The 26408-nt window shown below is 38.2% G+C and overlaps 2 protein-coding genes and 1 long non-coding RNA gene across 9 annotated transcripts in view; 1 reads left to right on the top strand and 2 right to left on the bottom strand.

Moving 5' to 3' along the window:
- Positions 1-314: 314 nt before the first annotated feature.
- LOC113508842 lies at positions 315-13732 on the top strand. 2 transcript variants are annotated; one of them, XM_026891991.1, is made up of 3 exons: positions 315-617; positions 11598-11788; positions 12449-13732. In XM_026891991.1, the coding sequence occupies exons 1-3, from the start codon at positions 538-540 to the stop codon at positions 12835-12837; spliced, it is 660 nt and encodes a 219-aa protein (XP_026747792.1). In that variant the 5' UTR covers positions 315-537; the 3' UTR covers positions 12838-13732. The 2 variants fall into 2 exon arrangements, with proteins under 2 accessions (XP_026747792.1, XP_026747800.1); XM_026891999.1 differs by having other exon boundaries at positions 315-611.
- Positions 9206-10573, bottom strand: LOC113508874. Its single transcript, XR_003402053.1, has 2 exons — positions 10275-10573; positions 9206-9799 (listed from the first exon to the last, which is right to left on the bottom strand). It is a non-coding gene; the product is annotated as an uncharacterized LOC113508874 (long non-coding RNA).
- A 137-nt stretch (positions 13733-13869) lies between the features above and the next one.
- Positions 13870-26408, bottom strand: part of LOC113508799 (kinesin-like protein unc-104) — a 112602-nt gene continuing 100063 nt past the window's right edge. For all 6 annotated transcript variants that reach the window (XM_026891917.1, XM_026891960.1, XM_026891951.1 and 3 more), the window contains 17 exons: positions 25912-26076; positions 25496-25676; positions 25092-25182; positions 24417-24515; positions 23679-23909; positions 23146-23284; positions 22673-22793; positions 22232-22334; positions 21713-21887; positions 21337-21449; positions 20898-21026; positions 20374-20497; positions 19974-20103; positions 19360-19600; positions 18768-18904; positions 18379-18480; positions 13870-17933 (listed from right to left, as the gene is read on the bottom strand). In XM_026891917.1, the coding sequence (XP_026747718.1) occupies positions 17885-17933; positions 18379-18480; positions 18768-18904; positions 19360-19600; positions 19974-20103; positions 20374-20497; positions 20898-21026; positions 21337-21449; positions 21713-21887; positions 22232-22334; positions 22673-22793; positions 23146-23284; positions 23679-23909; positions 24417-24515; positions 25092-25182; positions 25496-25676; positions 25912-26076 (2330 nt within the window). In that variant the 3' untranslated portion in view covers positions 13870-17884. The remainder of the gene's footprint in view (positions 17934-18378; positions 18481-18767; positions 18905-19359; positions 19601-19973; positions 20104-20373; positions 20498-20897; positions 21027-21336; positions 21450-21712; positions 21888-22231; positions 22335-22672; positions 22794-23145; positions 23285-23678; positions 23910-24416; positions 24516-25091; positions 25183-25495; positions 25677-25911; positions 26077-26408) is intronic.

The raw sequence follows: 26408 nt of genomic DNA on the forward strand, positions 1-26408 counted from the left end.
TTGTGATTTTGTGAATAATAGTGAAGAAGTGATTGAAAAGTTGGGTTTAATAATTATTTTAAAGTCATGTGAAATATAGGACATTACGCTAAAAAACAATATGATTTCTTTTAATATACTGGGCCTTTAAAAAAAAATCATTATCATCAATACAGTTTTAGGTTGCTCTAATTGAAACTTTTGTCTAATGACAAATTTTGTAAATATATTTTTTTTAAAACACATTTTTTAAACTTTTGTTATAGCTATATAGTATTGTTATATATAGCACAATATAGTAATAGAAACGAATCATACAAATTTCTATTTTGATTTCTACTACCGAACTCACCTCACACACATTCACAAAACAAAATTATTAATACCTTTATCAAAACAAGCTCAATTAAAAAGAAACAAGTATATCGGCTACACCTGTCACAAGGCCACGCAAACCAGTCGGTGCGCTGCGCCCGCGCAATCATGTCTTATCGATAGCATTAAAACTCGCTATTAAAACGAAGTGATAACGTGTGTGGGAACTATAGCATTCTAAATATGTATTTATCGTTATTTAAAAATATAAGCATACCACCTTTTTCGTGGTGTTTCGCTGCAAGTGGAGAAGACAGGTATGGGTGAGTTTCTTATTAATAATATCATAATTTTTTTTATGGTATAGGTTAATTAATACGGAGTGAATTTAACCGATTCGAAACGAGGTTTTAGTTAATTTTTCCACACGCAAATTATTTAGATATTTTACTTAGTAGGTGTTTCAATTATTTATTTATTTATGTAGAAAAAAATATAACTCTGAAACATAATAGGTATTTAATTATGTATTTTTATGAATAAGAAAGGAAGTGTATATGATTAGAATAAATAAAATAATCACCATTGCATGACAATGCATCAGATAAAAAAATAAATGTTTATGGCTTAAGTGATGTAATACAATAATAAGTTTGAAATTGCATCAACAGCTAAATAGTAAATTAAAACGAATAGCGATATGTTATCTAAAAGATTTACTGTTTAATCTTGTTTGATAATAAATTTAACGATTATGAAGTTACATTATTAATAAATAAAAAAAATCAAGAAATGTTTTCCTAATAATCATAAGTTGGTTTGAATATGGTCTTTTCTGGATAGCTCTTGTTTTGACAAACCTTTTCGGGTTTTAACTTGATAAAAATTAGTATTATAGTAGGTCTGTTTACACCAATAAAATGTATGTCATAAAAATTGAAGGGCTTTTGCCTTGCTAACCAATGACAATTTTGTAAGAAAAACAAAAACTTACTGGTGGAAAACTATACTTAGCTTAATATAAGTTGTTTTTATTTACCAAACAAGTAAATAAAAACAACTAATATTTGAAAACCTAAAGATGATGAGTTCTTTTACGTCTACGTCTACAGATTCAAACGACTGGACCAATTTTGATCTAATTTAATGTTGAGTTAGCGGACATCCTGAATTAATGCGAAACTAGTTTTCAAGTCGACAAGGCCATTCTTGTAGGATAAGAGTACTGCTTTAAACAAAACCCAAGACAGACAGTTTTAAATAACATTATTATTTTACAAGCCCAGAACGTCCCTCTGCCAGGCAAAGGCCTCCCCACTCTTCCTCCACTTGTTTCTCTTTGAAAGAACGAATCCAGGTCATCCCTCCAATTCCACCTGGGTACTATAACATTATAGCAAAATAAATTTGTTTTTGTAATGTCACTAAAAAATGTTCCAAACATACTGACAATGCTTGAAGCTGATTTGCAGATGAATGTAAGCAAGACTTGGTTTGTTCCCGTGAACCCGTTTCACTGTTTTATAAACTATCTATCGGACAATGACGATTATAAACACATACCAACACATCTTAGAGTAGTGGTTGTAGTAGTAGTAGTTTCATTGCAGTTTCAGTGTGGAAGCAAGACAGAGCATTGCATGGCGTAGAGTGGCGTCTCTCTTCCACAAGTACGATAATATTACCTACTTGTGTGTTGGTTGTGAATTCACCACACCAAACCCGCTGCGCGTGACGTGTGTCGTGTGTCGCGGTTTCGAACCCTACGTAGGACAAGTGCTTGTGTGATCCACGAATGCTTGTCCTGAGTCTGGGTGTCTTTGTGCATATGATTTAAATGTTTCTAAATACTCGCGATACATAAATTAAATACCTGAGTACTGTAGACGTTTCTAGAAAAAAAAATCTGAAACAGAATTTTCCGAAAGGGTTACTGCGGCCCAGGTACACGAAGTGGGTTTCAGTCAGTAGTCAAAGTCTGAAATGTCCTTTGATGATTTGCCATCCGAAAAACAGATCTTAATAGAGATGCAAATAAACGATGATCGTAACATTTGTGATAGCTATTATGTGTTTGCATTCTGCAAGTTGTTTGTTGATCTCACTGGGTTTATTTATGAGGGAAAACAATCAACATCTGCGGTACTGCGGATCACTAAGTATACTATTAGGTATCGGTTACTTAACCATTACTTTTATACGAAATGAATAAAAGGTATTCGTATTCATTAAATATGCATCAGTTTCGAGATTGTAACGTTATTTTCGAAAATCGTTCGAAAACGTTCATCATACTGAAAAACTGCACAAGAGTATGAATCCAATTATGTATTATCCAATTATATATGCAATTTGAAAAACGTGTTTAATTGAATTTGAAACAAGCCATTTTATGCCGCGATTTGACTTTTATGAGATTACAACAAAAATATAAAGCCAAAGTGTGTAACCTCCACCCGTTTATTCCCACCTAGGTAGGTGATTAATAAAAAAATAAAACGGGTGTGTACCTTCAAAATTTATATTATATAAAAAAAAACACAGCCGGAGGCACACGAAGATTTATGGGTCGTGGATTACAACTTTGTCTGTAGTCACCTCTGCAGGGATAGGTACCCCCCTGTAGTTGTGGCGGGATTCCGCCGCTGGCCGGAGATGGAAGTAGGCCGAGGTTCAGTGCTGAGCTGTACGGTGACTTCACCGGTGATGGAGATGGCGCGCACGTGCGACTGGTGTTGCCGGAAGCGGGCTCCTCGGATGACCTCGGTTGGTAGGCAGGCCCGAACGCGAGGATGCTGCTGGCTCCTTAAAGCCGGAAGAAAAAACCTGGAAATCACCGTTCGAGCTAATCAGAACTCGGCCTAATAAATTCCGTGCTGGAGTACCACCGTCGACAACGAGGAAGCGATACCTATCTAAATGTAGTAGTATTGACGTGGCGGTACTACCCAGAACGGAGTTTACACATAAAGCAGTTTAACGGAAAAAAAAATACAAACACAAATTACGGTTATGGCCGTTGAAGATATTTAAATTTTGAATAAAAAAATTATTTTACTTGCAGGTAGATTGAAGCAATAATTTTATTTGAAACTACTACTTTACTTAAATAGTGTTAGCCATTAGCTTGGTGAATTAAGCACATAAACGGTAACACAGCAAGTAACAAACGAGTGGCAAAGAAGACAAAGGTAAGTGGCAACATAGAACATAATAAGCGCAAATAAAAAGAAACATATAACAACAACTAATATATGATCAAGATGGGTGAATTGTGTGCTATTTAAAACTTACCCTAATTCGGGATCTTCACGACAATATTAAGTGCAAGTATTCAACTTGAACACTCTCAACTTATTTTTTTTTTTTAAATTTGAATTTAACGGCCGTGTCTGCTAGGACGCTTGACAGGACGGAAAGTGGTCAGAGGTAACACGCTCGCATCAGCCTAGGAGCGACTGGCCAGTATGTCCCATCTCCCTCAATCGAACTCATTCTTGGTTCGTTCGGTTCATTCGGCGCGTTCCAAAACACGCGTAAACAAAGAACAATGCATTCATTTCATGTTGTTATTTTATTTTTATTAATTAAGTTTTGCACAGTTATAATTGATTTTATTTATTTTAATATTATTATTATTATATATTTTTTTTCTATGTTTTGTTTTATGTATTAGTTAGAATTTAATAAATATACCCACCGCTGCCAACTATAATATGAACAATATGTAGGTAGTTCAATTTATAATTTGTAGAAACAAAACATGATTATTCATGTAACGTTCCGTTACATTACCCCCGGTCCCTCATAAGGATTTTATTTTAAGAATAAAATCCGCATGATAAACTCGTTACGATATCCTTTTATTCATACATTCACTTCAATCATTCCCTCATCTCTCAAAACCAGTCATAATAAACAACACACAATATTAAAATTGTGCGACGTGTCCTAACATACAAAAAAAATCAAACGACTAATATATTCGTCATTGACTTTGGTAACAGGTCTTAATATCGTTTAATAGTGTAAGGGGAAACGTAACAAAGATCACATTCATTGGTAGGTAGGAATTTTTAAGTCCTTAATATGCCAAGACCCTAAATTTTTACCAGACATATCCTCCAAAACATACACTAGTGGTGATAGCTTTTGAATGACCCGGCACTTAATGTATTTGGGAGCTAATTTCTTGCTAAAGTGCTTATCCTTATCGCTCAGGACGTAAGCACGTTTGTATACTACATCACCAATATTAAATTCGAAAGCTTTACGTCTTAAATTATAATATGATGTATTTTTGACATGTGCGTGATGCAAGGATTTTTGGACTTGATCAAAGATTGAACTTAGGCATCCAAGGTTCTCCGCGTATACATCGCGAGGAAGAAACAAAACCTCGTCACCCAAGTCTGTATCTGTATAATGCGCACCACATAAAACTATTTCTCGTCCAAAAACTAGAAATGAAGGTGTAAATCCGGTGGCTTCGTTAACAGAATTATTTATTGCAAATTGTACTTTTGGAATAAATAAGTCCCATGTTCGATGATCACCGTCCACGAAAGTGGAAATGCAGGTGATTATCGTTTTATTGTACCGCTCCACGGTGTTAACTTGGGGGGTATATTTGGGTGAAAAGAATACGTTCGGTATTTTATACTTCTTAAACAAGTCTTGAGTGTGTCCGCTAATAAATTGGGTACCATTATCCAGGAAAATACTTTGAGGAACACCGTGAACAAGGAATATGTGTTCTTCCATAAGTTTAACAATAATCTGAGAAGTAGCTTTTTTAATTGGAAAAAATATGACAAAATTTGGAAAAACAGCAGGTCTCTACTAGTATGTAGCTATTTTGTTTTCGTGTGACAGGAAGTGGTCCCATTAAGTCGACAGAAATCATTTGGTACGGGCGCGAGCATTGCTTAGGACGTCCCATTTCACCTAGAGTAGCATGGTTTTGAGTTTTGTACTGTAAACAAGTGTTGCAAGAACCAACGTATTTCGCTATATCTCGATGCATACCCGGCCAGTAATAACTAAGAGCAACGCGCCTGTAGGTTTTAAAAATGCCCAAATGACCTGCGGTTGGTTCGTCGTGATTATCCGCAATCACCTTTTCCCTGTACTCGGAGGGAACAACTTCCTTCCAAGAAAATTCATTAGTAAGCAAGCATTTATTCTTACTAAGGCGGAAGAGAGTGCCATCCTTAATTTGATAATTGGGAAAATTCTCAGGTTTCGTGACACAGTTATTATAAATGTTAGTATACCAAGCATCACTGGAAGTCGCGGATGAATTAGAAGTGACCATAGCAGCAACAGGTACTGCTCTTGACAACGCATCGGGAATGACGTTGTCGACACCCCGACGGTGCTTTATATCAAAATTAAATGAAGATAAACGCACACCCAACGTGCGAGCCTTCCCGTAGGATTATTAAGAGAAAGAAACCACTTTAACGCACTATGATCTGTGTACACGGTGAACTTCTTCCCATTTTCCAAATAGCATCGCCAATGCTCCAATGCCACAAGAACAGCCAGCGTCTCCCGCTCCGTTATGCTATAGTTCTTTTCTGCCGCCGTTAATGATTTGCTCATGTATGCTATAGGGTGCTCCTTTCCGTTTACAGATTGCGTGAGCATACCGCCCATCCCATAGTTACTTGCATCCGTATGCACCTCAAAAGGAAGATTGTAATCGGGGCAAGAAAGAACAGGTGCAGAAACTAAGCATTCTTTTAGTTTTTTAAAAGCGATTTCCGCCTCATCAGTCCACTTGAAAGGTGGAGTGTTCTTTTTGTTTGAAGTCAGCTTGTTGAGCGGCCCTGCAATTGTACTAAAACTGGGAACGAACCTACGATACCAAGTTGCCGTGCCCAGAAATCGCTTCAGCTCCTTGCGATTACTAGGGGTAGGGTAGTTAAGGATAGCTTCAACCTTTTCTGGATCGGTTCGCAGCCCATTCGCATCAACTACGTAACCTAAATACTTAAGTTGACTTCGAAAGAACTCACACTTACTCAAGTTTACAGTAAGGCCCGCTTTACGTAATTTGTCTAAAACGCGAAGTAGAAGGGACACATGCTCCTCAAAACTATTACTAACAATAATAATATCATCTAGATAAGCAAATATGCGATGATCTATGTTACCTAGTAGCATATCTACAAGACGCTGTTGCGTAGCGGGAGCATTTGTCAAACCAAAAGCCGTGGTTTTAAATCGAAGAGTTCCTCGACCTGGAACGTAGAAAGCCGTCTTATCTCTATCCTCCTCTGCAATCGGAATTTGCCAGAAGGCTTTGGATAAATCCAGACTAGAAAGAAAACGGGCGTCGCGCAGATTATCCAAAATCTCGGCAATGTATGGCAGGTTATAAGCATCTCGTTTTGTTATTGAATTTAACTTTCTGCTATCTAGACAAAAACGAGGCTGTCCATTCTTTTTAGTAACGAGGAGTACCGGAGACTGCCACGCGCTTTCGCAGTACTCTACCACATCTAGTTTCAACATCTCGTCCACCTGTTCGACAAGGATCTTCTGCTTCTCAGGTGAGAGCCTATAATATCTTTGTCGGACCGGAGGAGAATCGCCAGTATCGATGCGATGGGATAAAAGGTGTGTACGGCCTAAGCCTTTAACCTCAAATGAAACGTCCCTAAATTGCTCAACAACGTTATCAGCAATAGAGCGTTGAGACTCATCTAAGCTATCATAAGACTGTATGAAAGTTTGGTGATTATTACTATTTAACTCTACTAATGAATTATTTGACAAATCTACGGAACCCAAATATTTCGGACACAATTGAAAGGCGCGCCAGAAGTCAATACCTAAAATAAGCGATGATTGAACTTCTGGAACTACGTATGACTTAATTATATGAAATTGGTCCTCTAAATGCACTGGCACATTTATATAGCCAGTACTCTTAAGTATCTGACCACCTGCAGCTACTATCGAAGGCGTATCATCAGTACATAGCTTAAGGCCACGACTGACTAGGGTGTTATGAGAATTATTTCCTAATATTGTAATAGCTGACCCGGAATCCAGGAGGCCGGACGCTGTAATATCGTTAATTTTAATATTCAGATATGGTCGCAAATCGCCCAAAGGCTTAGTATGCAGAATTGAAGACATTTTGTAACTGTTGAAGAACAATTTAATTGTTTTCAACCAATTTTCCCAATCCTCTTTATTAAAGCGACCTGCTAACGAGGCTGAGTCGAGACAATTCTGCATACTTAGTTTTTTGGTTTTTGAGCTTTGTTACAATTGGGGCAATCTGGTTTCTTGATACCTTTGTGACCACACTTAAAACACATAATTTCTTTATTCTGACAATCCCTCAGGCTATGCGAATTATTACGGCATCTAGGACAATACGGCAATTTTGCCCCGGGGATGGAATCACTAGTATTTAGGGCATGTAAATATTTTTCATTTACACTGTTATTTAAATTTTGTTTATTATTATTTTCTGCATTTGTTTTGTTGTTCCCAAACTTATTGTTAATATTATAGTTTTGTTTGATAGCTATATCGGTTCTTTGTTTGTATGCGAACTCAGGTGCTAACGTGTCAGAAGTAGGAGCGGCAGGTTCGCGAAACTGTGCCATGCGTGATTGCACGTTTTCGTAGTTCCTACAAAGACTTCTTAACTGGTCAATCGATGTGATCTGAGATGCCGAGGCCAGAGTGCTCGCGTAACACGGTCTAATGTTGTGCAATATTATTTCTAACTTATCCTCCTCTGCAAAAGATCTCGACAAGCGTGAAAACATTCCTGAAATAATCGATAGGTAGATGGTAATGTTTCCTTTGCTCCCTGAGTCCTAGATCGAATCTCAGACAGCAGAAGGTAATCGTAATCCGCTCTGTCGAAGTCCTGTTGCAGAAGGACAATAAGTTCATCCCAAGAAGAAACCTGTTGCTTTACGCTTCTAAACCAATGAAGTGCATCGTCCACAAAGATTTCCGTAGCGAATGATAGTAATTTTGAATTCGAAATATTACGAGCTACACTAAATTCGCTGACTCGCTGAATAAAAGCACGTACGCAAGACTTGCCGTCATATTTTAGTTTCGCTAATTCGCAATTTTTAACATTTCCTTCGCAAGTCACTGAAATGTTTAATCTCTCAGTTGTAACTTGCGGATCAGAATGCGGGATGGTAGTAATGAGGGGGTCTATACTTTTCGCTTTTAAAGATGTTAAAGCTCCATAATATTCTTTAAACATACTTGTACATTCCGTATGCACGTGCAAGAATTTATCATCCCTACTTATCCTGTTCAGTCTATGATAAAGATGATGGAAAAGATTTTCGATTCTCCCCAAAATATTCTTGTCCTTGGTATCCACCTCAAGGCTAGACTTAATTTTATTTAAAATTTCCAGACAACTATTTAGGTCATCAAGAGGGTCAAGGTGGGAACACAAAATATCCTCAGACAAAAAACTTGGCTGAGCTTACAGATCTGCCGTCTAAGATCCGCCACAGTATTAGCTGGGGTTTCACCTCGTACGGCTACCTCGTATTCTAATTCCGACTTTTGTAATGATAGAAACTTAATAGGGTATGCCATTTTAAATACGGGTAAAAAAAAAATCAAAATGGGAGAAAGTTGTAAATAGCACACAAAATTTTATGGAAAGAAAAAAAAATACTCCGTTCCGTTATAATCTACTTTAACAGAACGCTGTGTAAGTAAGAAGTAACAGAAAGAAAGAAACAAAAAATTGCGAACAAAAGCAGACAAAACAATTTTTGCAACTGGTGTGAAGGCTATGCAAAGAATTGGAAAAAAACAGCACGATTCAAATTTTACCACGGCTGATAGCAATATTATAAAAAAAAATTGAACAGCCTGTATAAAAAAACACCCTGTATATGAGTTTTTTTTTTTTTTTTTTTTTTTTTTTTAACGTTAACACAATATACTAAAATAACGGAAATGATGAGATTATAAGACTTCACTCCAGTTGATGCAAACAAACACACAAAGCGTTTTACAAAATAAAAAAAATAAAATTACCCACTCACCGTACAATAACTAACTACTAACTACAGAAGCGAGAACAGACAAAACCACGTAATTGGGCGCCAGTGTAACCTCCACCCGTTTATTCCCACCTAGGTAGGTGATTAATAAAAAAAATAAAACGGGTGTGTACCTTCAAAATTTATATTATATAAAAAAAAAACACAGCCGGAGGCACACGAAGATTTATGGGTCGTGGATTACAACTTTGTCTGTAGTCACCTCTGCAGGGATAGGTACCCCTGTAGTTGTGGCGGGATTCCGCCGCTGGCCGGAGATGGAAGTAGGCCGAGGTTCAGTGCTGAGCTGTACGGTGACTTCACCGGTGATGGAGATGGCGCGCACGTGCGACTGGTGTTGCCGGAAGCGGGCTCCTCGGATGACCTCGGTTGGTAGGCAGGCCCGAACGCGAGGATGCTGCTGGCTCCTTAAAGCCGGAAGAAAAAGCCTGGAAATCACCGTTCGAGCTAATCAGAACTCGGCCTAATAAATTCCGTGCTGGAGTACCACCGTCGACAACGAGGAAGCGATACCTATCTAAATGTAGTAGTATTGACGTGGCGGTACTACCCAGAACGGAGTTTACACATAAAGCAGTTTAACGGAAAAAAAAATACAAACATAAAATTACGGTTATGGCCGTTGAGATATTTAAATTTTGAATAAAAAAATATTATTTTACTTGCAGGTAGATTGAAGCAATAATTTTATTTGAAACTACTACTTTACTTAAATAGTGTTAGCTCATTAGCTTGGTGAATTAAGCAACATAAAGCGAGTAACACAGCACAGTAACAAACGAGTGGCAAAGCAAGACAAAGGTACAGTGGCACATAGAACATAATAAGCTGCAAATAAAAAGAAACATATAACAAACAACTATATGATCAAGATGGGTGAATTGTGTGCTATTTAAAACTTACCCTAATTCGGGATCTTCACGACAATATTAAGTGCAAGTATTCAACTTGAACACTCTCAACTTATTTTTTTTTTTAAATTTGAATTTAACGGCCGTGTCTGCTAGGACGCTTGACAGGACGGAAAGTGGTCAGAGGTAACACGCTCGCATCAGCCTAGGAGCGACTGGCCAGTATGTCCCATCTCCCTCAATCGAACTCATTCTTGGTTCGTTCGGTTCATTCGGCGCGTTCCAAAACACGCGTAAACAAAGAACAATGCATTCATTTTCATGTTGTTATTTTATTTTTATTAATTAAGTTTTGCACAGTTATAATTGATTTTATTTATTTTAATATTATTATTATTATATATTTTTTTTCTATGTTTTGTTTTATGTATTAGTTAGAATTTAATAAATATACCCACCGCTGCCAACTATAATATGAACAATATGTAGGTAGTTCAATTTATAATTTGTAGAAACAAAACATGATTATTCATGTAACGTTCCGTTACAAGTGAAATATTTGTACATACATCAACTACTCGCCACAGCCTATTAGGTTAAAGGTAAACTGCATTCTGTTGACACGTGAACGCTATTCACGCTAATTTGAGTCTTATGTTTCATCAATAAATCTCAAATTACGTTAATGAAGTTTGACAAACGTCAGTGCACGAACGTGTGTCGTCTTACCGCGACCTTAGGGGCGGCTGACACGGGCGACCCGTCACAACCATTTAACACCACGAGCGGCTGAATCCATGGTGGCCGTCTAAATCTACATACGAAATAACTACAAAACGACGCTGCTCGCGTCTCCCATAAAAAGTATAGGAAATATGCCAACTTTCATTTATTAATTTATTTAATCATACCATACCACGACACATAACTTACTCCATAAGAACTAAACATATTTATTGACAACTACTTTGACGGCGTACATAGCTTATATTATAATTTGGCTGAAGACAACGTTTCGTAGTTGTGGCGGTCGGCGCGTGAGCGTCGACCCTAAGTTGCAATTAATTTGGCGTAGATGTGACCTTCTCGCATCGCTGCGTGCTACCGATAACCACCTTGAAACTTGATTTCAAATAATTATGTTATTTGACAACATTACACAGAACTACAAATCTTATAAGTCATTCGACCTTATTAAATTAGAGTGCATTATTCGTGCAGTCATACATTGAAGTAAAAGGGCCTCCTTCTTTTAATGTTTTTCATGTTTTGTGGATTTACCTACTTGCATTTTTTTTTGTTCTGACTCTTCACATATATTTCTTGGAGAACCTTGATTTACTTAAAAACTGCTATATTTCATACTATTTTTCAGTTATGCGGTGGTATCAGAGTACTACGGGCGCGGCCTGTTCAACAAGCTGACGGTAGTGACGGAGTCGGGCGGCGTGGAGTCGCCCGTGGTGGCGAGCGCCCCGCCGGTGGCGCCGCCCGCGCCCGCGCCGCAGCCCTACGGACCCGGGGCTGAGGCCAAGCTCCGCCAGGCAGAGGGGCAGAGCAAGCAATGTAAGTACACTTATTTTTTACGACTCCCACAGTAAGGAATTCACTGGGGGCTTTAACAAACTTACAAATCACGTACACAAAGACACTTACACTCAGTACAAGCATTAGTGGATCACACAAACACTAGTCCTAAGCGGGGATCGAATCGATAGCACGTGGCGCTCGGTGGGACCTACGCGGGGTTCGAACCCGCGACACGTCCCGCTCAGTGGGTTTGGCGTGGTGATCACATCCTCTATCTGTGCAGTATTTTTCATGTCAATAATCCAGATTCAAAAAGTTGTAGTAACAGACGTTTTTATTAATAGCTTATACAACTGATAATATCATATAAAATTAAAATTTAATAAATTTTATTCGCGTTTCGAGCAAGAATACTTAAAACAGTTGGGATTTTTTTATGAATAATAATACAATTATTCAAGAACTGGTTTAATATTATTCGTAACGCCTTATTTTGTGCATAAAAATCTTTGATAACGAACGTTTATATTTAAATTTATTTGAGTGACCACGCCTTTACTGTACTGTATGTATATTATAGTTACGCACTAAAAAGTCACGCTCACGTCGAGCCATAATTGTATTAAATTTATATGAATCTTCTGCTCGTCCATTTCAAAACAAGTTTAAAATAAATTTCTCAAATATTAATTTCAGTATACGCATCAAATACAACAAAGCAAATGGGACCCAAAGGTACGACAGTGGTCCCCGTCGGCGAGGGGCGGATGAGGTTACTCGAACAACAGCGCTACAGCTCAAGCCTAGAAGCAAACCTCAACAAGCTAGAACCAGTACACAAACCATCCCCGTACTCCTCACCAATCTCCGCCAAAAAACGATTCGAAGACAAACCTCGTAGCACAGGGGTCTCCCCCGTCGTCCAAAACATTTCCACGGCCATAGCAAATAGGACAAGCAAGAATCCCTTCGAAGAGGACAATTATGATGAAACTAAGAACCCCTTTGCTGAGGAGGCGACGGAACCCACGAATCCGTTTAACGAAGACGACGATTACGATAAGAACTATAATCCGTTCTCGTGAAGTGATTGTGTGGTCTCTAGGTTCTTGTTGACGGTCCAGGTGTTGTCCTGCGGTCCTGCTAAGCGATAGTGGTCCTATTGCTCACGGCATGCCATATTATATGTATGTACAGACGTAAATCGCATCAATTGACTTTTTTTTATTTTTCTGCAGATTTCGTGACAAGTTCTAGTCTTGTGGTGTTTATATACTTTTTTATGTTTTTTTTTGGCAGTGATTGGAAGAGCTTTCGTTGATTCAGTTTTAATACATTTTAAATGCCAGATAACGGTTTATCATTGAATAGTTTAGTTTCTTCTCTATATAAAAATAGGCTTGCGCCCAATTATGCGTAATTTTTTACCCTGGTATTAATATAATATTGAAATTATTTCTAAAGATCGAGATTTCGTATAAGATTTAAATGGTTTGAACGTATATTGCTTCATTTGTCTTGCACTTTAACAATCATAATAAAATTAACTCTTTGAGTATTAAAAAAAAAGCATCTTTATATCTGTATTTTCTTGTATATGTTAGGTTATAAATAAACATTAACGCAATGAAAGAAACGCTAAAGACTGGTGTGAATATATAACAGTTTTATTTCATTTATATAAAATCAATTTATTTTAAAACCCCAATGCAATACCAATATATTATTTAAAATTCACTGCAAGTTTTTTTTTACTCAAATTGGGTCTGACTTTATCGCTTAAAAATGTATGGTTTAGATCAAAAGTATGTTTACGTCAAAATGTATAATAATATAAATGTATAGACATTCCTTATGCGATGCGCTTCATGAAATGTATTGTAAATTGGTACATGTATGGACACCATGTATTGTTTTGTAAGCTGTATCCATTTTGTATCTTGGTTATATTATGTGATAATAAAAGTATAATATAAGTTATGTAACTGTTTTTAGTCATTTTTCAAGCTACTTGTAGTATATAAGTGTTTTTCAGGAAAACCCCATTTTACCCTCCGTTGATTCAGTACTCCATTATCTGAAAACTAGTAGAAATCGGGTAAAAGAAAACAACGATGTGGAAATTTTCAAAGCATTTTATTTATGACCTTTAACACTGTGTATAATATATTTTGATAGTACATTTAGAGCAATGAGTAATATTACCAATCATTACATTGTTCTTATTTTCATAAATTGAATGAAATTCATAAATTATAGAATATATAATTTGTTTTCATTATCATTCTCGCCCAACAATCAACAATCACTATCATAATCACAAGAGCGCGCTGGCAACACCGCACCCGCAACGAGCTGGCAACACCGCCCCGCAGCGGGCTGGCAGCGGCTCGCCGCGCGCCCCACAGAACAACAACGCATACCAAATAAATTACGAGACAAACAAACAAACATAATAGAACAGCTAGGTCTATAAAAATAGCAGTATAGCTTAAACAGTATACTCTATAAAAAAATATAATCCAGCGCCAGCTGTATCTCTAATTTAAAATGTTTGTTTTCATATTACAATAATATAACTTAACACGAATAGCAAATTAAACGTCAAAGGAAATAAAAGCTATAGAAAATATCTTTACAGCCGCCGACACACCCGTGGTACTCATTCTGCACTATTCAACTACGTAAACACCATTTTGCTATGCAAAATACATTACCCTATTTATTAAAAAAAAGGAAAAACACGTAATATACAAACTTTGGAATGTAAATACAAAAAAAATGACTAGAAAGAAAGGTATAACAAACATGTCATTCATCTTGAGATCTCGTTCATTCTTTACAATAAACACGCCTATTGAAGAAGTTACACAAATATTTAATTTTGGTGAAGAAATACTTGGACATAGTAATCTGCTTAAGGATCTTACAGTTGTAAGAGGGTCCAGTGTGCGAGTACATCGTCAACCGAACCGTACGCGAATGAAAAATAATTTTGTAACGTTTGACGTTGTGCTGCGCGCATCGACACCTTAGTTACATAATAATTTAATAATCTCGACGACAATTGTATTAATTTCAATTTTAAGAAACATTACCTATAAACACACAGCATGTCTAAATTTTGGGATAATACTTTTTGTTCTTACAGCTACGTTATTCATTATACGCTAAATTATTATCAGGATATTCTCTAGTGTTAGCCGAATATTTAGTCTACATTTGAGTGTGTAAGCCGGTGTGACTGGACTTTTAACTGGAGAAAGCTATTTTTTTTTTTAATTTTCTGTAAACCATGTAAGTACCAAACGAAGTAAAATATTTACAACGACTAACAAGTCCTAAGCTTACAAGTTGTTATTTAAATATGTATGCTCGATTTTGATTGAAAAATAGTCACCTAGAAGCGATAGTATAGTGACAATTATTATAATATAATTTATTTTCACATTTATCGAAGCGGCAACGAGAATAAACAACTGCTCAGACTTACAACAGTGTTAGAACAGAAGTAACACAAACAACTTCCATATAAAACTACAGTCACATTCATTATCTAACTACGTTGTCGTATCTGTATAAATATATCATGTAGTACTCAATATGGACTGGTGAGACGACAGTGTGGGGGGGGGGGGGTAAGGGACGTAACGTAACACAGCAACACGTATTAACACTCTACTTTGTGATTGTTCGCAGCACAGCATGAGCTACTCTATCACATACGTACCTACGCGGTATAGGAATGACTAGACGTACGGAATGCACCGAACGGAATCATCGGTAATCGAGAAATGATCGAAACGTTATACCTGAGTAACATCACATTAACCTACTTTATACATCCCATATAAAGAATTTCAAAAGAAAACATCGTTACACCAAACAATATAATGTCAAACAAACTATCCAACTACGAACTTGTAGCGTAAATGATGTATTATGCGTAGTCTACACTTCACTACAAATAGTTTATTGTATTTACAATCGATACTAAAAGGTGAAACTTACGTATGACGTCATACGAGTCCGGACTACCGCCACCACGGCCTTTTGAGCCTCAAAATATAATTTTATACTACCGTCTGGTCATACGTATATACAAAGTTAATTACATCAATATGTATCCAACATTAGAAGAAAATTTATATAGATCAGTAATTTGTTGTTTAACAAGTACAGTGTTTCATTTTATTAAATTCTTATGTATAGTCATGATACAAAATGGAGTCTATCACACATGGCCGATATTATTTGTGCGCAACACATAATATTAATTGCACAGGAGTTGAACGTAGACATGCGCGTTAACATTAACTACAAATCGGCCGATGGGCCACGATAGGGTTACATAAATGCTGTTATCATATGCTTATAGGATTATAATGGTTTAATGGAGCTATGTATCGTGGTCCAAAGGCGAGTATACAATATAGGTAATAAAATCAAGTGCTAAATGCGTCCTGGAGGGCTACCACTTCAAAAATCAGTTGTTGCAGTTGTGAAAGCTAGATGGCGGTCTGCAGATGGCATAGAATGCCATCTCTTTCCCACAACTGCAAGAGTACTGCTTTAAGTGATGGTAGACCTGGTAGATATTGAAACAGCTCGTGGTATATCGTTTGTAAATACTATCTGTACGTACCCTTCCCGTCATCAGTGCACCGGTTTGGTCCCGTCTCATTCGACACTCGCGTTAAACTACAAAACTCGAACAAATTGACCAGTTACCAGGTATTTTTGGCACTTGAATATTTTCAATTAAAAATAAATTCTAACTATAGTCTTTTTGATGATATTAAATTGTTAATAAATAATTAGCTACACTATTTTACAGAGATTCCAAAATTTAATTAATTAAAAATATTTAGAAACCAATTTGTGTGCCAATAACTGGTTATTTCATTCTATTAGCAAATGTAAATAAAATATACATAATGTATAACTATTTACGTATATATCGTATATCGCATTAAATGCAGCTGCTTCATATAATACTGATAATAAACTCAGATATGCAAAAATAATTGATTCACTTGCTTTGTCCTCTGACATTACAATATAATATTGTGGTCCCAAAGTTGATAACAAAATAACTATTTACAGAAATAGTTTAACTCGTAAAAAAGTACAAAATTTACGCTTACACAATAGTGATGCGAAAACTTACTTCAACTATAGTTAGTCGACTATCTGTTCATCGATTTGGTTACATCACTATTCAGTCGATCGATTTTGGCAACTTTAAAACGACGTAAACTATCCCACTAAATATGAACGTTGGGCCACGGTAAATAAAAGCTCTATGTTGAGCGCTCGGTGACTATAGATTGCCTATGCCCCACCAAACCAGTCACAGATATCTATCCTCAATAAGACAAGTATTAGACCACTCGGTATTTGGAATTAAACTTTACAGCTCACCACACAAGTTTGGACCCAGTCTCCTTGCACATCGTATATTTTTTTGAACATTTCGCGCGACTGTATGCACAGTGCATATCGGATGGTACATGTTAGTCAAAATTTCAGTCTCAAAGTACTTTAGTACTTAGTGATCTACACTAACTTGGCGCTAGTGTAGCCAGTCTGAATTTTGACTTTAAAGATCGAATTTGCAAGAAGACAGGCAATAACAGTCCTTATCTAAGCCATAATGAATTAAAGTTCACAAATTTAATGACGATTGACGATAATTGAAAGACTTGTATATTAAGTTTATCACCCTTTTTGCAACAGATCTTTAACTTTTAATTCATTATTACTTAAATATATTTTGAAATAGCTACGTAAGACGTCGTATGATCTTAGACAAATCACGTCTATTCCGTCAAGAATTCATGCTGAACGAATTACTGAAGTTCTTGTCAGTGTTTTTCATTCAACTGTTTAATCGATTTCAGGTTCAAGGCTCAGGCTTTTAAGCTAATCGAAAAGTCACATCTAAGATTTTTGCATACGTAACTATTTCAACAACCCTTAAGCTACATTTCCCACATATTTAATTTGACAGTTTAATTCCACACCAAGTGTTACCGCGAGCTGTTTCAATGCCTGTGCAGGGCGCGATGGGCGCGCGCGTTGTCCGTGACGCACCTAAAGAACGATGATAGACTCCATGGTGAGGGGGCCTCAGGGCGCGGCCCCGGCCGCCTTGTCGCCGCGCCGCGCCGAGCGGGACCTGTCGACCCACACCTTCACGCGTGTATATTGACGAGGCCGAGCTGACTAGCTCGCTTATATCACTAACTTATATGAAACGGGACTTTCTTACGGGATTTTTTTATGTCTTTATTTATACTATATCGTTTACTTTTAGAGGTTATGGGGGGGGGGGGGCAAGCTTGGCACTTGTTTCGTAATTGATTATTTGGTTACAAACTGCCTTTTATAAATAATAGCAGTTTTTTTTGGTTGTTGGCTGCATAATTTACTAAAATCAACTACGTAAAAAAACTAAAATTAACCGTACACTCAAAAGCCGAGTGGAAATCGAAGCCACTGCCCTACTTCTACTTAACATAAGGGACTTCAAAACTGACTATAACAAGATCCAAATTTCAAAGGCAGTTAAGTAGTCTATCAACTGAGTCTGTTACGTTTGGGGTTATATCAAGTTTTCTCACCTTATCTGTCCGGCGAGCAGCGGGTTGATGGCGTACAGCCAGTCGTGAACCTCCTTGTCGCCAAGGGTCTGCAGCAGGTAGCCGCGCTCCTTGCTCACCACGCTGCAATGAAATATGTCGATTTTAGAATATTTTACAAGGAGAAGTGAAAACCGTTCTTTCCAGGCTATAAGGGAAACAATAGCCTGGCATTTTTCTAAAATATCTCATAAAAATATGATCACATAGAAATTGTCTTTAAAATAACTATATGCTCCAAAAACCAAATTTACTAGTTTCATTATTTAATTTATGTCGCCCGTGACAGAAATGGTACACGTAGGTCACCCGTGACAGATTTTTTTTCGGTCACCAGAGGCCGATAATTATTAGTTAATCAGTATGAGTACCTGAAGGTGTTGGGCATGCGGACCATCTGCTCCTGGTCCTCAGAGTACTCGACGTGCGCGTTGGCGAGGTTGATGACGGCGCGCTCGATGGGGTCGCGCTCGTCGCGGTAGATGAACACGTACGGCCGCCGGACCACCTGCGACACGACGGTTGGTTAGAAGGTACACTCTTGGAAGGTCATGTGTATGATGGGGTGGAATAGAACGGTATATCGTATAGATATAGAATTGTATTTTGCATTAGTAAGCGGAGAATTTGGATACAAATGGAGAGGCCTATTCCCAGCAGTGGATAGCTATAGGCTGAGATGATGATGATGAATTGAGGCCAATTTTGAGTTATTCATACTTGTCAGGCTCAGGCCTTTCAGGCTTTGTTTAAACAGATTACATAATCAGTTACCAATTTTATTATTAGTGCGTGATGGAAGTGTTTACCGATAAACAGTCGACGGCCTCGTAAATATGACAATCTAAAATCTACTCATTAAGGAATTGTTAAGTGGTGGTAGTGTGGTAAAGCAAAAGATAACATTCATCTATTGCCCTTTATCTGAACCAGAACATTAAGAAAGTGTGTCAAAGTACATACCAGCCAGCGCTTCTTCCACCCATGCGTGCCATGCTGCAGCACGTTGAGATGTCCGCGTCGGGCCACAGCGGCCGACACGCGCACCTCCTCACAGTCGGGCACGTACAGCGCGCCCCCCGCGCCCCCGCCCAGCGCGCCCCCGCCCAGCGCGCCCCCCGCGCCCAGGCCGAGACCCGCCCCGTGCGAGCCCGCCCAGCCAGACATTGACTTCTCGAGAAGTCCGCGCTCGGGGGAACATAGCCTGGTAATGTAAAGGACGTTTAATTCTGTTCTTTATTTTTTCCTATTGAAATATGAATCAGACACAAAACAGTTAGATAAAGGATTTTTTCCGTGAAACGGTGACTTACGATATGATAAATTGATTGGTAAATGCCATCAAGTTTGGCAAAAACAGATCTCATTATCAAGATCGAAAAAAAATAACTGAAATAGTTTATTCTAAATGGACTAGATTTGTCAACCTTGCGCAAAAAAGTAACATAATTTCATACATAACATGATGGAAAAGATCATCTTAATTCATCTGCAACTGACGGCGAAGATAGAAAAACCTACGCAGTCAACTAAATAAAAAAGCAGGAAGAAAAGCAAGTAGTAGATATATAACTCACTCAAAGCTGCTAGCACTGTGTATGGAGGAGAGCAGGCTGGGGGTGGAGATGTCCGCGGACACGCCCTCGTCCACGGGCGTGGCCGGCGACGCCGCCGCCTCCACCTCCTTGTTTGGAGACCCTATCCTGCCTGCAACACACATACATCATTAATTTCATGTATTTACACAGATTCGGGTAATGGACCAAGGTTGTAGTTCAACTGTTTGTGGTCACAAAGCACTTGCTTGTTTCATTCATCATGGTTCTCATGATTATTTGTGCTATGCCTGGATGTAATTTATTTACGAATATATAAATACTTTTAACAGCTGCCTAGTAGTCATAATACAAACTTGACTTAGTTTGAAACTAGATGGCGTTGTATGAAATTTGTAGTATGTTAAATTATGTATGGTACCTTGTATGAGTTTGATGTACTTGGTGGCGAGTTCCTTCTCGCGCGCGGTCATCTCCCAGGGCTCGTACAGCGACTCGTCGCGCGCGCTGTCTGCCGCCGCCTTAGCCGCCATATTGCAAACCTCCTTTATAACAAACGATGTAGTATTTAGTATTTATGGATGTTAAATTTATGCAAAAATGTTACAATTTGGGTGCAAGAGGATTGACGGCAATGACTAATATTTTGCGGAACGTGAAGATAAATGTAAAGGCTAAAAGTTGATACCACATATTAAAAAATGATTTCATTTTTAGGCAACTTTAATTTGAATGGTCGCAGCTTTACAAGAGCGAAAACCTAAGAAATATATGAGATAGATCTTTTCAATATTGGTGAGTACTGACCTAAGAAACTTAAACCGGTATATTCAGTTATCGTGATCGCAAACTTTTAATGTTTATCTAGATTACGAGTTATTTCAGTAGTGTTTTAAAATTATTTCATTTTACATGCTACGGGTGCAAGATAAGACATTGCTATACCTTCTCAGTCTTGGAGAAGTCGTTAGGCGCGACGGTGTGTTCGTGTCCGTGTCGCAGTCTCTCGCGCAGCGCCAGCAGGTGGCGCGTGCGACCCACCATCTCCAAACGGGTCATCTTCTCTAACTCCCACTGCAGAAAAAAACAAATATAATATAATAGGAATGTTTAATCAGTTGTCAAATCAATTTTAAAGACAGTAAAATACTTTTAAAAGATTTTCAAACAGGGTATTTAAGTTATTAGAGCTAACGCGACTGTTTTAAGTTGTATTCATAAACATGTATTTGCTTATTAAACCTCTAAAATATCTCTACAGCAGACTTAACAATAACAACTCAATTTTATCGATAGTTTTCTTTACTCAGAATTAATTTAAATTTGGCGACGTTATTAAACTATCGACCTTAAGGGCATACCTATAAGGTCTAGATTAACGTACCTGATGGTCGAAGATGAGCGAGTCCCCGCGCGGGCGCCAGCCGTGCAGGTTCTCCTCCCCGCGCACGTACGTGCCGCTCGTGTCCAACACGCGGCGCTGGCGACGCTGTACACCTGGATAACAACGAATATAGGATTACTACCCTGCAGTAAGGCTAAATTGAGACTATCTTGCATGCATTCGTGTATCAGAAATGTGTGTGTGTATAAATGTCGTCACGCTTAGTGGGTTTGGCGTGTTTACTTCAACCATTCGGCTATCCGTGCATTCAATTTAGATTTACTTTTTAAATTAGATTGCCTTTACAATCACATCATCACAAATAACCCCGCCTTATACTCCACACTGTTAACTAAACCCCCTATAGTATCCCTACCAGGTTCTAACGCCCGATGCAGACTGAGCTCGTAGACGCCAGTGATATGGTCCGCGCGCGCGGCCCGCGACCCGAACAGCGCGCGTCGCAGCGAGCGTCCCGTGCGGGCCTCGCGACCCACTACCACGAGAGACAGGTCCTTCGTGATGATGGCTGGCCGGCTGCAGTTATCCACCTGGTGGGCGAAAATAGTTGTTTGTAAACGGTCAGTAAAAAATGAAAGCGAAATTTGGAACAAACGAAAATAAAATAGAAATGATTTATTTTTTAACATTTCTTAAGTAGTTGTAACCGCGTATAATTAAGAAAACATAATAATATTATTTTTAACTCATGCCTAAGCTTGATAAATCATTGATTGTACTCCTAGTTACTCCGTTAGTTGCAAAATAACCCCAAAAGAGATATTTATATAACTACAAAAATAGGGGTTAATAGTAATTTACTACGAGACCCTTTTAATACCTGGGTTAGGTTTGACAAGCATTCAATTCACATGACAAATACACCGATACTAACCTCCAAGTAAGCACTGAGTGTGATGTAGACCACTTCTCCATTCGCGCTCACTCTGTTGAGTAGCGGCGAGCCGTGCAGGCTGCTGTCCCAGGCCGCTTCAAATCTAATATAAACAAATAAATATATTAATTCAATCAGAAAAAAACTCTCAAGGAGTTTGGTTGACTCTACATGTCATCAAAAGGGAAGTCTGTTTTTTGAACTAGATTTTTGATTTAGCATTGTCATTCAACGTGTCAATGCAGCCAGCCTTCTAGGCACGTTTCCCGACTTTGGCAGGGTTGAAGATATATTTTTTGACGTTCTTTAAATTATTAAGAGTTAAAATCAGAAAGAATAATACTAAGACATCTGTGGTATTCAGTATACTCTAGCATCTGTAACATTACTTGTTTATAGGCTTTTTAAAACTTAGGACCAAGGTCTAAAATATATTCTAACCTGAATACAGCCCTGTCGTCGAGTGTGGGCCTCTCGCCGGGGAAAAGTCCGAGGGATAGAGCGCCGTCTTCGTCTCCATCTGAGGCGTCTTCATTCGCTTCTGGTGAGTTGCGGATACGGCCTGGAAAAGAATACAATTTGATAACAGTATATCTGTTTTATAAAAAAATACGTTTCGCTTTCTTTTTGAATTTTATAGTATCTAGACATAGGGTAGGGTGTCGAGCCCAGTTCAAGTAACAGATGGCAAAAACATATCAAATTTGGTTCCTATATTGATTATTTTTAGCCAAGTTACTTAAACCAGTTAATTTTAATTGTATTACGTGGCATGGCTCATGGCATAAAATTTCAGATTGCATAGCTTTAATTGAAATACAATTTGAGAGATAATAAGTTCGATAAAACCATTTCACTTCATAAAAGAGAGAGATTGAAGGAAATCCCACAAGAGAAAGTGTTAGTGTACATACCAACAACAAGTTCCCTGACATCGGTCCACTGCAGGTCCTGCGAGGGCTCGTGCAGGATGGTGATGCGGATGCGGCGCTGGATGCCCTGGTGCAGCAGGAACAGCCCGCGGCACGGCAGCTCGTCGCTGTGCTCTACCACCTGGGGGTCGGGGTTCGAATCAGACAGGAACATTTGGGTCGAAATTAAGGATCATTTCTCAAATTTTTTTGATTAAAAATTTCTCAACTTTCAGCATTTTTTTGACACCGTGTTAATAGGATAGTATAGCCATGTTGGCAATGAAAAAGTAAAACAAAAAACTTCGTTAACGTCGGATGTTCGTCAGAAGCACAGAAGAATATATACTTTTATAGGTATCGCAATTGCTCGGTATTATATGAGTCTTGTGTATGCAGGCTGTCGATTGCCGTCAACAGCTGGATTAGAATGGGTGGGTGACTGTTACTGACATGATTCTTTTCAAGTTTTCCGCTAGGTTGTATGGGAGGTTTGGCATACAGTATTACCTACGTTTTAAGTAGTGAATACTCACAGCAGGCACGTACTCGCCGCTGGGCGCGAGCTCGCAGATCTCGAACCAGACGAGCAGGTCGTGCTTGGAGTGCAGGTGCGAGGAGCAGCAGGGCGCGGCCACGGCGGCGGCGCCCCACTTGGGGGAGCGCACCGGCGCAGAGATCGGGATGGAGGGCGGCAGCATGCGGCGGGGAGGAGTGCGGCCCCCGCAGCCCGCTACTGAACTCACGCCGCCGTCTTGCTTCGCGTCCTGACACAATAGTGACAATTGAAGTTGGTAATTTATAGGTATAGGCGAAAGATAGTGTTATAAGTCACTAGTAGCTAGTTAAGGGTCGATAACCGCGGTATTCTAGAACGATACTCTGTTAAACGACGTCCGAACATATCTATTTGACCCTAGATTGTACTTGAAAATGAAGAAACATTAAGGGAAACATTTTGACATCGTTTTTGTATCCGAATTCGTGTTTTGTCGAAGAATACTTTTAGACTCTAAATGACTTGATTTTATTCTATCACGAAATAAGTAGTTTAATTGAATAGATTTTAGAAAATATTTGAATATACAATTAGTTCAGTTAATTATATGCAGTATATGAATAGTAACTCCTATACAAAATAGTAGTAATTATAAAGAAAAAAAAACTAAATTATATTACTTGTGTGTATAAAACTGCCCCCTACATGTCAAGTAAGTGTGATATCTGAGAATGTAAATAAAACAAACGGGAACATTACGTACAATTGCGCTTACCTTGTGCAGTGGGTGCTGCTGGTAGTGGCCGAACACCTCGAACACGATCGGCTGCGTCTTGATGTACTCCACGAAGGACTTCGTTACAGGCACCGTGATCTATGGATGAGGAACAATTTGCTGTTAAAGTTTAGATTAAAAAATCTAAATACCCACGGTCAAATTTTATCAAAATCAGTCCAGCTGTTTTTATAGTTGTAAATTGCATTGTCATCGGGTTTGAAGCTACTCTAAAAATTTCAGCTTATCGGGAAGCGCCTCAAAATTGAGTTACAAAAATCCAACCGGAACGACAAACAAACATACAAACAAGAAAGTGAGTGTATAAAAACATGGAAAATACTCTATTTTGCAATCCCACTAATATTATAAAAGCGAATGTTTATACGTATGGATGTTCGTTCCCCTTAGCAAGAAGAACGGATTTAGCCAGATACGGTACACAGATAGTTTATAACCAGGATTTATACATAGGATAGTGCTTTTCCGATTTTATGTTCCCATGGTATCATTTTGGATTTGTAGCGGGCGGGGCCGCAGGCCACACCTAGTATATTAATAATGTTAAATTTATACTGTTAAGAAGACACGGGGGTTTTCTTTCAATCCAGCGTTACATAGGGACTAAGTACTTTATGAGTGGCTAAAATTATGTTGTTATGTGGTAGTACTTACATTTTGCACGTGGTAGAATCCGAGAGGCGTGTTCTTGCCAGAGTTCTTGACTGGCTCTGTTGAGAATGCGTCTTCGTTGCGGTGTAAGAAACTGTAAAAACATATCACTTTAATTTTTAACCAATAAGAGTCTAGATATGTTTGAGCAAGGCGACTTTTCAAAATGATTATAAGTTTTCGAGACTCAATAACCGCATAATGTGAAAATATTTAAACTTTTATCTTCGATTACCCTTGATTAAGGACCATGTCTACTACAATCAATAATTTCTACATTCCTTGTGATACAAGAAAAGCTAATTTAAACCTTATGCCATAAAGAATAAAACTCAATTCCCACTGTCAGGACAAAACAAAATATTAAATCTATTTTGAACCTTATTTCCGAAGGGAATAGAACTCACTTGAACTGGCAGAAGACATCGGCGTAGTCAGTAGAGACGCTGTGTGCCTGCAGTACGGTGACTCGGAAGGTGAACTCCTTGCCGAGGCTCAGATGCTCGGGAAGGTCTTCCTCCTTCAGCTCGGACGCGAGGGAGCTGTCGCCGCGGCCGCTGTCTGCGTCACACTCGCCCATTGCTAGTTCTGTTGGAAAGGGATAAAAAAAGTAGTGAACTTTTCTTTGAAATTAAGTGTATTTGGTCAAAATATTTGTAGTTGTCACAGGTTTGGAGTTATCTTGTAAAGAGGTCGCACCTAGGGTATTTAACCTCATCATATTTGAATCACAAAAAACAACAAATTTTTGAAATACTTTAGTAAATTTTTATTACATCAAAATATTTTTTGTCAAAACTAGGACCTTTATTCAGTAACTCACCTTCAATTTTAATATTAGAGTCTGGCACCTCATTGATGCGTTCATCCAGATTGATAGCGTTGTTCTTATCAACAGCTGTGAGCTTGTTGCGTCGCGCCGGCGCCACATCGTCGTCAAACGATATCTTCGCCGACTGCTTAACGCCCGCTGCGAATTCTGCGTTGTCTACAAAATGTATAAGAAGTTCAATACTAAGGTAGGATTGTGAACGAAAAGGGGTTTGAAATTATGTATTCAAGATATATTTTTTATCAAGATAAATTATAGGAGTGTAGGTAATATTTGAAATGCCATTTTGTGTATGTCTGAAGAAGTTCCTTTAAGAAATAGTTTAATAATAGGTTAATATTGACTTATTTTTGTTCTTTTGATCTCACTGATATTAATCACCAAGAAATGTGTAAGCCATTCCCTAAAAGTCTTGAGAATTGCTGAACATCACTATCTCGGTATGTAACTTTTTTAAATTCAAATATTATCTTTTACATTAAATTGTC

This window comes from Trichoplusia ni, chromosome 1, assembly GCF_003590095.1.
Source record: "Trichoplusia ni isolate ovarian cell line Hi5 chromosome 1, tn1, whole genome shotgun sequence".
NCBI classification, from domain to species: domain Eukaryota; kingdom Metazoa; phylum Arthropoda; class Insecta; order Lepidoptera; family Noctuidae; genus Trichoplusia; species Trichoplusia ni.

What these genes read in the sequence shown, in the direction of transcription:
- LOC113508842 (XM_026891991.1), top strand. Translation starts at nt 538, where the DNA reads ATGTATTTATCGTTATTTAAAAATATAAGCATACCACCTTTTTCGTGG. An exon ending in AGTGGAGAAGACAGGTATGG is followed by an intron (nt 618 to 11,597) that starts GTGAGTTTCTTA and finishes ACTATTTTTCAG; the next exon opens with TTATGCGGTGGTATCAGAGT. An exon ending in AGAGGGGCAGAGCAAGCAAT is followed by an intron (nt 11,789 to 12,448) that starts GTAAGTACACTT and finishes TATTAATTTCAG; the next exon opens with TATACGCATCAAATACAACA.